General features: G+C 37.9%; 1 protein-coding gene across 4 annotated transcripts in view; it reads right to left on the bottom strand.

The window, feature by feature from the left end:
* Window positions 1–546: 546 nt before the first annotated feature.
* The window catches only part of BTLA (B and T lymphocyte associated), a 29,920-nt gene continuing 15,447 nt past the window's right edge, over window positions 547–15,019 (bottom strand). The window contains exons 2-6 of one of the 4 annotated variants that reach the window (XM_059391976.1): window positions 14,005–14,328; window positions 8,467–8,502; window positions 7,155–7,313; window positions 5,582–5,628; window positions 547–3,009 (exon numbers count right to left, since the gene is read on the bottom strand). In XM_059391976.1, coding sequence (XP_059247959.1) covers window positions 2,734–3,009; window positions 5,582–5,628; window positions 7,155–7,313; window positions 8,467–8,502; window positions 14,005–14,328 — 842 coding nt within the window. In that variant the 3' untranslated portion in view covers window positions 547–2,733. Of the gene's footprint in view, window positions 3,010–5,581; window positions 7,043–7,154; window positions 7,314–8,466; window positions 8,503–14,004; window positions 14,329–15,019 lie in introns of all 4 variants that reach the window. The other 3 variants (XM_059391977.1, XM_059391978.1, XR_009402561.1) reach the window with 3 other exon arrangements.

Here is a 15,019-nt window from a genome sequence, read left to right as displayed (position 1 = left end):
TAACAAATAAGAATATAAAAAGATGACCAATATCATATGTTAAAGGAAATTGCAAACTAAGACAAAGGTATTACTATACACCTATTAAAATGGACAAAATCCAGAGCACTGACAATACCAAATGCTGATGAAGATGTGAGCAACAGGAACTCTCATTCATTGCTAATGGGAATGCAGAATGGTACAGCCACTTTGGAAAGCATTTTGACAGTTTCTTACAAAACAGAACATCCTCCTACTATATGATTCAGCACTCATGTTCCTTAGTATTTGATCAAAACTGATCAAATAAACCACATATACCAAACTGGCCACTACACTGGGAAACCTAAAGTAAATGATCTGGTGTCTTTCAATGGTGAAGATTATAGAGCATATATTCTGAATCTTCTGAATCAGAATTTTTTAGTGCTAGGAGTTGGTAATCTGCAGTTTATCAAGTTGTTGAGGATGTTATTCAGTACCATAAGGCTTGAGAATCACTTTTCTGCTTCATATCCACACATTTCTTTTTTAGTACAAAAGCCAATACTAAATTGATTCCAAAGAAGTTTTAATAACTTTATTATTCATTACCTTATTATTAATGAAATAAACCATGTGAATAATACTGAAATAGGTTTATATGGGAAATACATATATAATTCTGACACCCTTTATTTAGAAGCAATAAAAACATAAGTGATTTGGAATTTTGGCAGCATGATACAAATTTAAGAATAAATCATTTGTAGAAGTGAAATCATTATCAACATTATCTTTACTATAAGACAGGCTAATAATATAACAATAGACAGAAAATTTTTTGTTGCTTAAATTTAAGAAAATTATGAAGGAACTGTTCAGCTGTGTGTTTTCATCTGATAAGGGCAGCTAAAGGTATCCTCCCATGCTTCCTGTTTCTATATTTAAGAATACCACAAACAGTTATTCTAATATATCTTTTGTATGTAGTTGCCTAAAAATGCAGCTTCGCTGAAAGAGCCTACCTAGATCCGTTGCTCAGAATTCCAGGTACTGTGCTATTATACTGGCTTGATAACAGTGACTCTAAAGAAACACCCACAATCCCAATTTAAGGGGCAAAATCCTTAAAAAAAATTTTTTTTATTAACATATAATGTATTATTAGCCCTAGGGGTACAGGTCTGCGAATCGTCAGGTTCACACTTCACAGCATTCACCATAGCATACATCTTCCTAAGGGGCAAAATCTTAATGTCAATGTTGTTACAGAAGAAAAGCTCCACCACAAAATCCCAGTTTTATCTTTATGGGATAAAAAATATTATGGGATATCATACCCTCATTGCCATAATTTCAAACTTCTATTTTCATACATTTTCTTTAATGATCCATTTTCTCTAGTATTCTGAACATTTTAGGAAACTGAAATGGAATGTTAATTTTGTCGGTTTCTCTTTTTACTATTTCTATAAGTCACCTAGTCTTCCTTACACACACACACACACAGACACACATACACATACATTCATTTGTGCAGCAGCTCAACTATTTGTTCAAATGGATCCAACCTTTGCTGTCCACTTTGTATGAGGCGTACTGCCTTACTTAGTAGCAGCACGTGAGAATCCTAACAGCCTCAAGCTATTGAATAAAGTTGTCGATTATTTTTGAAATAATTAGCCTCAAGTACTCTGGAAATTCAGACACTTTGAAAGCATCGCCTCTTGCTGTAGTCAAGTGACTGCAACTACAGTATTTTAAAATGAATTGTTATGAAGCCGTACAGATGTGCTTAATGAAAGGATGGTGACCTGTACTGACCAACTAAATATTCCAGACTTTTCTCTATTCCAATAACTATGCTTTTCATTTGCTATCAGGTCAACCGCAATGCAGTTTAAGCTACCAATCTGTACCTGCTGGATGATACTTATTTTCACCGATTTTTATGTTTACTTAGACACCCCCAAGGATATTAATTTAGCAGCATTATGTCACATTTATAAACATTAGTCTATGTGACCCAAACCCTGAGTCACAACTGTGGTTACAAATGAGCAACAAACACATTAATACTCCATTACTACCTATGTTTGCTTAGCAGTGTAACAGGGCAGATAAAACCTTCTGTCCGGGATGGGGAGCCTCTACACTACATTAGCTGGTGTGTTCCACATCTTCATTGCACCATTTCTTCTTTCCATTCTTTTCTTATAACAAGTCAAAAATGATTTCTTCTTTACATGTAAGAAACCCCAGTATGAGATGGACAGAGGAAAATTTCTCATCATGGAAGAATGACAAGGAATAATCATAATATTGTTGCTTTGTTGATGGTTAGTCAGTCAAACTGGGACATTCTTTCTTCGTCAAGAGAGTGTAGTGAACTAATCCAGATAACACAAATCTCTCTTGCTTACATGTATCTCTCATCCTCCAAAAAATATACTAACTTCATCCATTGGGTAAAATGTATCTAAGTTTAAATGTTCTGCTACCCTGCTATTCATAATACCATTCATTTTTGGAGGGAAGGCTTTTTGTGCTATTGTTCAGTGCTATGCTGTAAAAAAGTTCCCTTGTAATTTGGGGGGAGAAATTTTAGTCATTTGTCCTATGGACCCTGAAGACCCAAGCACCAACATGAACCTCCTTGAAGTGAAACTTCTCAGGTCAAGGTATACTGTCTGATATTTTGTTGGGCTCAGAAAATGGCATTGATATGCTGATCATTCAGTGATCATTGGTTGGAGATCCAGATGGAATTTAACTCCTTACACATATGGCTGCATATTCTGTGGGTGCCTCTTTCGCATTCCTTGGTTGTCTTGGGTTTATTCCAGTGACAGAATGGTTCAGGGAGGCATAAACAATGCTCTGTTTGTTTTCCTCCAGACATGGGTTAGAATAAACTTCAGACTCTTCCTGGACCCTGAACCAGGGCTCATTATCATAAGTACTAGTCTCTGATGGCAGTGTTTGGGGATTTTGCCTGGTTCCCACTTCAGTTTGCTCACTCCTAAAGGGCTGAGGAATATCAACCTATAAGAAAAAAAAAAAAAAAAAGATTGTTTTAACTACTGCCTAAGGATGTGATAGTGCATACAATTAGCAAACTATGAGTATATGCTACATTGAGTCAATATACCAACAGAAATAATTTACTCTTCCTCACTTTTGCTGCTGACACTTACATCTTTAGCAGATTCTTACTTGATGAAAAATGAAAGGCTTAGGACCACTATTCCTCCTAAATAGTTATTTTGTGCTTTTTTTATTAGTCACTTTGGAAGTCACAGAACACTTCTAGCTATACAATAACATGACCTGGTAAAAATGAAGATGCCATTTTAATGCTAAAAGTTGCTCTTCCAATTTTTAAATACCAGTTTTGTCAGTCAATTTATGATCTTGATGTTTGGCCTAACTCCTTGAAGGTGTCAAGTCCATAGTCTTTGACAGTCTACCTGCCTTATCAGGTCCTTTGTCGTTTTCATTTTATACGTGAAATAGTACATCTCCCATCCCTCCTTGTCAGAATTCTAGCACAGGTGCATGTCAGGCTCTATCCCAAGAAGCTAAGCATTAGCTGCCAAGTATCTTGCTTCCCTCTGATGAGGTGGCTGCCTAGAAAATAACACTAAGGCCGAATGACTGAACGGAGCAAGAATCACTTTACCCTGCCCAGTCTCTTAGCCTAGCTGGAAAGTGTCCCAGCCTTCACTCTAAGGAACCTAGTGAAGACTCCAGAGAAGCACTGAAGAAGAAAACTGTCAGAACCTAATAAATAGCCATAAATCCTCAATATATCAACAAGATCCCTGTTGTGCTTTTAGAATATATATGTCTGTCAGCTCAATTACCTGGCTCTCTTTCCAAAAGATGGTTGGTTTTCATGGAAAACTTAATTAAAATGAATGAGGTTAAAGAAAACATGGTGGTCTGTGGCTTGCTGTACCCCATGGCATCTCAGCAAAGCGGATAGATGCCACAAGCTGGGACACCATACTGTGGTCGATAGAGATGACAAACACCAAGGCAACTATCCTACTCTCTATATGTATGGCATTTTACAGTTCACAAAGGGCTTTTAAAAAGGCATAGCTGAGTGTTTTTTAGTATTCAAGTACATTTACCCTCCAGGGACCATTGTGAAATAAAATGAGAACCTTGGCTTTTATATGTACCTGCCATGTTCTAAGCAGTTCCTTTCTCTACTTGATTTCTATTCCACTGGTTCCAATCCATGTCCCTTCCTAAGAAATCCATGTCCCTTCCTAAGAAAGTGACACCACTTTATTTTCTTAAATGTTGGACAACTCAAATGACACAAAGCTCTGAATTCCTATGAAAGATACAGACATCTTAATACAAAATTCCCAAATAATAACACACACACACGCAATCCCTTTTGAATTCAACTTCAGATCATATATAATTTGTCCAGCCTACACAGGAAGAAATATGACTACATTTTAACCAACCTAGCCTTAACTTAAACTATCTAGATTATCATTGTAAACTGTTTCATAGATCTCAGTCCTCATTGTAACAGAATGTGGTTCATTGGTATTCACTATAGGAAGAAAACATTTAAGTACATTTTCCTACTTGAAGAATCAAAACCTTAGCACCCAACACAATGTTGTTTACTGCCACTTATGAAAAACTTAGTATGAGTTTACAAAGTTGAATGCATTTGGCTTGATTTAAAAGTGGGCAACCTGGTGGGGGATGCGAAGTATCATTTAGTATTATAGGTAAAATTTTGGCTATATCTGCCTTTGGCATTTCTGGAACTTTTGAGAGGTTTACTACATCTTTACCTCTACCCTTCCACCCTGAAACGTGCATATGCACACACAAGTTCCTTTGTAGTACCTCATTTGTGACTATTTGCTTTTAACTAAAAAACATCATAAAATGTTTTCAGAAATGTATTGCCTCATCTTGATTTTTGGGTTTTTTGTTTTTGAGTTCCAATATTTACACAACATTGAACCCCAAAGAAAAACCCAAGTTTATATTTCAAGAACTTGTAGGAAAATTTGGCCCTGCCTCCAGAATGCCCTAGGCTTTGTCTGGAGGTCTCTTCCTTGATGAGCCCACACACATTATGGAAGATGTTTGCATAAGTAGTAACTTTTCCAGTTGGCCTTCTCTATCTGCTGGTGATCTAGGAAGAAATCACACAGTGTTTTATGAGATAATTTATGGTTCATTCTTTCATTAACTCTCAACTCCCTTTCAGAAAGACTTTAAGGTATTTTTTGTGAGAATAAATGAATAGCCTGAAGTTACATAACAGGGCAAGAGCAGAGTCAAGTTATATAATCCAGTCTCTGACTTTTCTACTTCAGGTCTATACTGCCACTCATGCTCTTCCAAAGGCCACTTATTATAAGTCTTGTTAATCCTGAAGAATCTTTGCTGCAATTGGATGTAAATGTAAAATAAACACTTACTTTTTTAAGCAAGTCAAGATATAGAGAGAATATTTAGACAGTTCCTGGCATAGGGTGAGTGTTTCATAGCCTTACCCAATTTAAAATAATATATTAAGATGAACATGGTTAACAGACTGCATTTGCTTTAACAGATACATAGGACATACCAGGTTAACTTCCCTTCTTGCTGTATCAGAAGACTTCTTTTGTTCTGCTGAAATTCAGAAAGAAAAATGAGAAAACAAGAAGAGAAAAAGAACAACACAAAATTCTTCCCCAATTCCCTGTAAGTTGAGGTTGTGGGAAGAATATGGGTTCTGGAATCTGATTGGCTGGTTGAAATTCAGTGTCTAGGGCAGAGGTAGGCTGCCTCCCCACCCATGTCATGAACTTGCATGCCAGTGGCAGTGTTAACTCCTAGTTTTGGCTTGTTTGTTTGCTGGCAGGTACACCTCAGTTTGCGAGCATTCATGCTGCTCACTTTTTTACTGGTTCTTTACTTCTTACTCCAGAGAGCCCTCTGGCATATCCAAGAGGAAGGGGCAGGATCAAGTACCTCACTTTCAACACTCTGGAAATCCTTGTTCTGTGGATATCCGGTACTCGATGTCAGACACACTGCTGTCCTCTCACTTACAGAGGCCAGGATCTCCTATGGCCCAGTTCACTCCAGATATCGTAGGTCAAAGGATTTATCCCTGCCTCTTTTTCTAAAGTTTTCTAAAGCAGCCTTAAGAAAGATGGTAAAAGCTGGGGAGGGACCATGGAAAGAAACTTGGAGTTACAGAAGTGAAGTTGGGGTTACAGAGGATTCCCGCAGTATTCTGGGAAGGTTCTGGGCTCCGGAAGTCCTTACCACAAAAGACCAGAAGTTTTTTTTTTTTTTTTTTTTTTCCCAGACAAAGCTTTCTCTGTGGCAGAAACAAGGGATGCTCTGTCTAACTTCATTTCTATAGCTATACTGTGGCTGCCAGTGTGGCAAACGGTGGGAGGAGATGGCAGAGGGGGAACCGTAAAGACAGAGAGAGAGAGCGCTGGGGTGTTTCAGATTAGAGTTACATTAGAATTCTCCACACATCTCTCTCTCACTGTGATTGACTGTCTGCTCATGACTCTGAGGGAATTCTTAGAAAAGCAGGAAGGAATTGCTTCTAAGATGTCACATCTCTCCCATCCTCTCCAAACCCAGATTTTTCAAATGCTTTATTTTTGGGTGACAGTTTAGTTCAGGCGTGTGTTTTTGATGGCATCAGAAAGTGCAGACATAGGAGTTTCCTTTGGAGCTATTTAATCTTCATTTAGACAAGGGTGTGTGTGATTGGCATGACATGGTACGGCTGTGAAAAAGAGAATGAGACTAATTCAAATCAGACATTTGACCTGAGAGATTATTTCAACCTCCCTTTCGATACCTTTAAAGCTCAGAAGAGCAGCTTGTCACATAAATTTAAGATTGACACAAATAGAATGGGTAAGTCCCAGCCATGTGCCCTCCTTTGCACAATCTCTGCCTGGAGCACGGTGCTGGTGTGACTGTGCCTCACCATGACTGGACAGGACCTGAATTAATCCATCTGTCTTTTTGGTGGAAGGATGAGTTGTCCCCGAGGAAATCATTATCCATGGCTCTTTGCAGAATATTGGGAAAGAAAACAACAGGAACCAACTAAAAATTAATCAGCTCTAATAACTGAACCCCAAATGTGTGGCACATAGCAGCAGATGGAAGATGGAACCCACCTTGGTGCCTTCGAAGGCAGCAGAATAGGTAGAAACAGATAATAAGCAGAATCAATGCTCCTAAAGGAAGCAGACTATAAAGCATCCATTGTCTTTCATCTGTCACTTGTGCAGAGGGTGGTCCTGAGGCACTGGTTGTATCTGAAATGTGAGTCGATGCTAAAGACAGTTAGGAAATTGGAGGTATAGTAAGATCAGTAACACCTTCTGCACCATTACAACTTAAATGAAGGAGATTTCCAGCTGATGTTTCTCTTTCTCTTCTGGAAGCCTTCCCCAAGAACTCTGTGCCTCAATGTTCTCACCCACCTCTTGCTTTGTTGATGAGCTTATGTGGGTGGTTCTGGGTTATAATTCAACTTTTGTAAGAATTTTTTATTCTTCTAGGGTTAATCCCCTCTAAAACAATACCCATAACAGCTCTCAGTGAGTATTTCACCAAGCTTTTTCCTTGACACTGTCTTACCTTTCACACTCAGCCCTGAAGGAAAGTAAGGAAGCCATTATTTTTATCCAGTTTCATGCCTTGATAAAGGTTTTATTGTTCCAAGACTTGCCCAAGGTCAGATAGCTAGTGAGTTGCCTTGGGACTCAAGCCAACATGTTTTTCCATACTAAATTCCAATTCCATTAACACAAAGGCTTTTTGTTGTCTCATAACTCTTTGGGATCTCCAAATACTAAGTACTTTCCTTATCTCAAGATACCTTTGTTATCACCAAATACACTTTGTTGGGCCTATAGCCAGTGCTCATTGCTATGACCCATGTTGACATGCATTAAGTTTCTGTTTGACTGGGGTAGATTGATTGCAACTCACTGACGAGTCATGAAACAATTTAATAGATCACAAACAGCCTTAGAAACATGAATTGCGGCAGAACAAAAAAATATCAGAAGGCAACATACATCATTAACGTTGTATATATGTTAAATTTTTTATGCAGGAAATTTTTATTTCTAAATATATTAACATCATTATCTGCTTGCTTCTGCATGCGCTTGGTTTGAGGTAAAGGTGGACAGGAAATACAGAGGCTGTGCAAATAGTGGTTAGGTAATTCAGACTGGTAACAAATGCCACTGTTTATGCTGCAGCTGCTGCTTGGGTTAGGACAGCAGCCAAGTCATTACCAATGATGATAGACACAGCTGTCTGGGGGAAGGGTGTAGATAGAAAGAGGGAGGAAAGTTCCCACATAGATAACTAATAACAAACAGATCCATTCAGTTAGGCGAATCCAACTTATTATTTCTCCGACCACCTAATAATCTAATTTCCTTAATTTTATTGGACTAGTTTGATACTTACTTATCAGAGGGTATTCGGAATTATTTCTAGTCCATTCTGAAATAGAAAATCAAGATAAACAAGTGAAATTGGTTGTAAAAACAACACTCAGTTGTGTCCAAAATCAGAACTAATCTCCTAGAGGACTCCTGCATTTGCACTAACAGAATCCAGTAACTCAGCTTAAAGGAATTTTCACAATTTGCAAATCGGCACCTCAAGATCATGGACACAAAATAAGTCTCTGGGTTTATTTTGAGGCTTGAAGTAAGACTGTAAATCCAACACAAACTTTGTCTGTCTGCTTTGATTCCCTCTTCCCCATTAAGTAGAAGGATAGAATACAGCCTGTAAGACCGCTTCCAGCTTAGAAAAACAAGATGTTCATTCAGCCGGTGCTCCAAGTTGAGTGTGGAGACTCATATGGGAAGGTTGCTTCTGATGACATTCTGACTATCATTCTGAAACAGATGGTGCCTCCCAGTTCCTGCCCACTGATACCACCCCCACTTCTCTACTGAGAAGATGACTGCCTGCCCTTGTGAAGTTCCTAATCAGGGATTGACCAAGGGCACATTGAGGAGGTTGGAGTTACAGGTCAATGTACATTCTAGTGACTGTTTCTCAGCTCTGTCAACTTTTCTCTTGGAGCTTTGATTTGCAAAGCATTTTTCTTCATTCTGGGAAAATACTGCTTTCTCAATAGCATCCAAGCCCTGACTGAGCTGACAGTCTGTTTGTACATGAACCAATTCTTTTTTTCTTTTTTCTTTTTCCCCCATGGGCCAACTTTTAACTTGAACATAAAAAGAAAAAGAGAGTCAGGTACAGAAACAAGAAAATTCCCAATAGCCCCTAAAAACAAAATCTCAAGGGGAGAAAATGAAATTTTTTTTTTATCATGCCTCCACATTATTTTTAAGAAAAGCATCATCCTTAAATATAATTTCAGAGTATATTTTTCTCTGTCAGTACTCAATTCACTGAGTATTCCCAGGTAAAGAAGGAAAAGGAATTTTTCTTTGACTCTTTCCTTCATAAAAGGAAAATACATATTCAGTTCAAAGCTAATTCTGAAATAATTCATTTGGCTTTTGTGAAGGAAGCAAGGATGACCCAGAAAAACATGACACAGTTTCTGCTTCCCAGGACCTTTTAATTCTTCATGGGATAAAGAACATTTCCACACATTAAACTACAGTACAAGGAAATGTCTGGTAAATGAGAAGCACAGAGCTTAAATGGCATGGAATATGCTAGAAAAGAGAAATTGCTTCTCCTAGGATGAACCCTGGAAGGCTTCATTAAGAAGTGGGAAATTGGCAAGTTGGGTTTGGCAGGAAGGGCAGAATTGTGGTAAATGGAAGCAGATGAATGGGTGCCCTGTGAATGGTGAGAAGAGCATGGTGAAGACATGTGATGGTAGATAGGGCTGTTGGGCTGGAGCAGAGACTCAAAGTGGAGTCCAGAAGCAATCCAGAAAGGCAGGTGGGGATGGACTGTAGTAGGGCTTGAATGCTGGGAGCCAAATTTGAAAGCACTAAGGATGCTCTGCCAAAGACTCGATAGAGGAGTGGCATGATGGAAGAAATTTATTACGCAATTAAGTGTATTGGGAAGATATTTGCCTGAAATGGACCAAAATAGGAAGCACTAAAGACACGGACTCCATGAGGCTGACTGGAATATTTGTGAGGAAGATAATGAAGGTTAGAGATACACATGAAGCTATAGGAGGGAGGCAATCCCAGACAGAAGGATGCTGACAGAGAAGAGAAGACCGCCAAAATGAAGTCCTGGGGAATTCCCTTGGTCAGGAGCATTAATTCATAAAGTGATAAGAAAGGTAGGAGTGTGTGAAATTAGGGCAACAGAAATCTCCAAAGGGAAAATTAAAAGGCCCTTCAAAGTTTTCCCTCTCATCACTTCATCTTTATCTCTCATCTCCAGTATGATCCTAACAAGTACATCCTCCCAAAGCAATGGGATCGACGGAGAAGTTGCCTCTTTTGCTTTGCTTCTCTGCAGCTCCCTCCTTCCCAAGGGGAGAGACCGTAGATCCTAATTTTAGCCCCAGCTTGATTCCTAGAATATGGGACCTTTATGCACTTTACAAACTGTGCAACCATCTGTAGTGGCTGTGAATGATCCCAATATGGGACAGAAGAGACACAGTAATATCCCTGGGATGCTTCCATGTCAGAAGTCGTTATTGGCTTGCCCCTGACACTGGTTAAATTCCTCCCTGTTGTATGGAAGGGAATTGATTCCTATGAAGGAAAAGAGAATTACACAAGAAAGCACCTTTTACAAAGAATGTGAACTCGATGCCACTTCATTTAATTTTATTATACATTATATTAACATACATCATATAAATAATCTAATAGCATTCAATTATTGTGTATTTTGTCATATAATTAATATCCTGGGAGTAAAGTTTTGTAAGCTTGGCTTATTTTTATCATCTATTTTGCCAGTTAAAAATTGGTACTTCTTTAAAAATTCAATATCTCATTATGTGAATTAATAGTGAAAATTTCTCCAGAAAGCATTCTTTCCATAATCTTCAGTATAAGCTTCTCCTGATTGTTAAAGGCAATCGTTTCACTTTGTACAGATTATGTCATTTAATTCATCTAGGAATTATAAAAAAAGATTTATTGAACGCCTACCATGTGTTATACGCTATGTTTGTAGAGAAGCAAAGATGTTTAAGACACAGCTTCCATTCCAAAGAGGTTTATAAGCCTGTGCATGGATAGTGGCTGGCAATTAGCATTGCCTTTGACCCACATTAGCAAAAGCAGAGTCTCTAACTCTGCCACGAATCCCTTCTACACTTTACTGTGCATTCTCTTACTGGGCTACTTTCAGAAGTCTTAAATAATTTATAGGATTTTAAAGAGATTTAAATGGATTCCTTCACTGGGCTACTTTAAGGGAGTTAAAAGACTGACTCCAAAGTGTGCATATAAAATAATAAATTACATTTTTAAAAACACAGTGTATGCATTCAAGTGAACGGTGTCCACTGAAGAAGTAACTGCCTATGTCTGCATATAGATTCTGTGCACAAAAGCTCTTTGAAATTTCTTTTTTTGCAATAATCTTCAAGGTCAGTTTATGGGCCACAAAACAAGCTCCATTTCACAGATGTTATCTGTGTTACACTAGGTGTAAGTGATAAATCACTAAATTCTATTCCTGAAACTAATACTACACTATATGGTAACTAACTTGAATTTAAATAAAATATTGGAAGGAAAAAGAAGTCAATTGGCCAAATATGTATGTATTTATTCTGGACTCTTAATTCTTTCCTACTGATCTGTATATTTATCTTATGCCAGTACTACACTGTTTTGATTATTGTAGTTTTGTAGCAAATCTTTAAACTAAGGAGTGTTAGTCCTCCAACTTTGGTCTTCTTTTGCAAGGTTTTTGTTTTGTTTTGGCTATTTGGGTCATTGCAACTGTACATGAATTTTAGGGTCAGCTTTTTCATCTATGCAAAAAAAAAAAAAAAAAAAAGGTTGGGATTTTGATGGGAATTATATTGAACCTATAGATTATTCTGGGAAATATTGCTATCTTAACAATTTTAAGTCTTCCAATGTGAATGGCATGTATTTTTCCATTTATTTACATCTTCTTTAATTTCTTTCAGCCATGTTTTGTTCAGTGTATAAGTGTTTAGCCTCCCAGGTAAATTTATTTTTTTCTTTTTGAGACTACCATAAATAGAATTTATTTATTTATTTATTTATTTATTTATTTATTTATATAATTTTTTATTTTTTATAAACATATATTTTTATCCCCAGGGGTACAGGTCTGTGAATCACCAGGTTTACACACTTCACAGCACTCACCAAAGCACATGCCCTCCCCAATGTCCATAATCCCACCCCCTTCTCCCAAACCCCCTCCCCCCAGCAACCCTCAGTTTGTTTTGTGAGATTAAGAGTCACTTATGGTTTGTCTCCCTCCCAATCCCATCTTGTTTCATTGATTCTTCTCCTACCCACTTAAGCCCCCATGTTGCCTCACCACTTCCTCATATCAGGGAGATCATATGATAGTTGTCTTTCTCATTTTTTTTAATTTCCTTTCAGATTATTCATTGCTTGTGTTTAGAGAAATCACTGGTTTTTTTTAGCTGATCATACAACCTTGTTGAATTCGTCTATTAACTCTAGCATCTTTTGTGGATTTTAAAGGATTTTCTATATATAAAATCATGTCATCTGTGAATAGTGATAGTTTCATTTCTTCCTTTCCAATTTGGATGCTTTTTATTTCTTTTTTCTTGCCCAAGTGTTCTGGCTAGTACTTCTAGTTCAGTGTTGAATAGAAGTGGCAAAAGCAGACAGCCTCCCCTTCTTCCTGTTTTTTTTTTTTTTTTTTTTTTTTTTTTATTTATTTGACAGAGATCACAAGTAGGCAGAGAGGCAGGTAGAGAGAGCGAGAGGGAAGTAGGCTCCCTGCTGAGCAGAGAGCCCAATCTGGGGTTCGATCCCAGGACCCTGGGATCATAACCTGAGCTGAAGGCAGAGGCTTTAACCCACTGAGCCACCCAGGAACCCCCTTTTTTGAAGATTTTTTTTCTTTATTTATTTGAGATAGAGAGAGAGAGAGCAAGGATGAGCAGAGGAAACGGCAGAGGGAGAGGGAGAAGCAGGCTTCTTGCTGTACAGGAAGCCAATGTGGGGCTGGTTATGGGGCTGGATGTGGGGCTTGATCCCAGGACCCTGGGACCCATGACAAGAGCCAAAGGCAGACATTTGATCAGCTGAGTTACCCAGGCATTCCTCCTCTTCCTGTTCTGAGGAAAAGCTTTCAGTCTTTTACCATGGAGTATGATGTGGAATTTTCATAAATTAAACATATTCATTTATTTTCCTCTACTCTTCTCTGTTTGCTTTCCATGTTTTTTTCAGTTTGGTTTTGCCCAACTTAACCTCAACCTGTTCTCCCAATTTCTGAACCTATTGAGGGCCTCTGGGAGAGTGGGGAGGGAGCTAAAGCTATGAACATCCTCAAAACTCATCAGGGAGTCAGGTTTATTTGTGTGCAGTTTCTTCTCTGTGAAAACTATGAATTATTAACAAATGTATAATTGTCTGAGCACCACAAATGTAACTTCAAAGGTTTATTATCAATAAAAGGACTGGTAAATGGAAGAAAAAATAAAAGATAAAGAGGATAAAGGATAGAGAGCTGTCTACTACAATCAGTATTCACTTGTAATTTTTTCCATATTTCAGTGACCTACTTTGGATTTATCAAACAAATGGTATACCCCCTAAAGGCAAGAACAATAACTTTTATTATATATTTTTTTCTATTTTTCTTTTCCTCATCCCAAAATTACATACACACTTGCTCACACAGATGACAATCTGAGGAGTGTGTCAACTCTCCGATTTATATGACTTCAGTTACTAACATAAATGCTTCAGAATCTGGGTCCTCCTTTTCCTTAAAACATGATTAAAAAAATATGAGATAGTCTTTTTGTTTTTTTATGAGACAGTCTTGATGTGTAGAACCTACCTGTCACATTAATGGTAATTGAATGGCTTTCAACAAGTCCAGATGAAAGATTCGCAGAACAGCGGTATGACCCATTATCATCAGGCAGCACACGATTAAAATGCAGAATAAAAGCTGAAATATTCTCCTTTTTGTCCCAACTTGTGTATGTATGATGTTTATTCCTAAAAGATAAACAGCTTTTTCCTTCGAGTTTGCACCAGATTACGTCAGGTCTGTTAGTACAGTATTTCACAGGGCATTTCAGATCAAATGATTTCCCTGCTGAGACAGTGTATATGGAATGTCTCTTTACATGCAGTTGTTCTTTACATGATTTTTCACCTGAAAGATGAAAACAAAATTAAAATCAAATATGTTCTAGAAAGACCAGATATCTGCCATTCAACAGTTCCTGCCAAAGATTTTATAATTTTATAATTTTCCCAAATAATGTGTTTTTTTTTAAAGATTGTATTTATTTATTTGACAGAGAGATTGAGAGAGAGAGAGAGAGAGAGAGAGAGAGAGCGCACATAAACAGGGGGAGAGGCAGAGGAAGAGGGAGAAGCAGACTCCCACCAAGCAGGGTACCCAATGTGGAGCTTGATCTCAGGACCCTGGGATCATGACCTAAGCTGAAGGCAGACACTTCACCAACTGAGCCACCCAGGTGCCCCCCCCCCCACCACCCATAACATTTTTCAATGTATTAACCCTTACTGGCAGAGTGTGTGGTACATAGTAGGCACATAATAAGTATTTGCTGAAAAAAAATTCCTCAATTGTTAATCCCCTCAATTACCAAAACATTACTGACATTTTTAATTTTATAAAATGTTATTTTATTTTATTATTTTGTAGCTACTCCAATGGTAGCAAATAATAATAACAGTGTCTGGTCAATAATTTACTATATTCCAGAGGCTGTTCAAAACACATTAATAGGGACGGTTGGGTGGCTTAGTCGGTTAAGCGTCTGCCTTCAGCCTGGGTCATGATCCTGGGATCCTGAGATCCAGCTCCACTTCGGGCT

This window comes from Mustela nigripes, chromosome 2, assembly GCF_022355385.1.
Source record: "Mustela nigripes isolate SB6536 chromosome 2, MUSNIG.SB6536, whole genome shotgun sequence".
Lineage (NCBI taxonomy): Eukaryota > Metazoa > Chordata > Mammalia > Carnivora > Mustelidae > Mustela > Mustela nigripes.
This window is presented reverse-complemented; position numbering and strand designations above follow the sequence as displayed.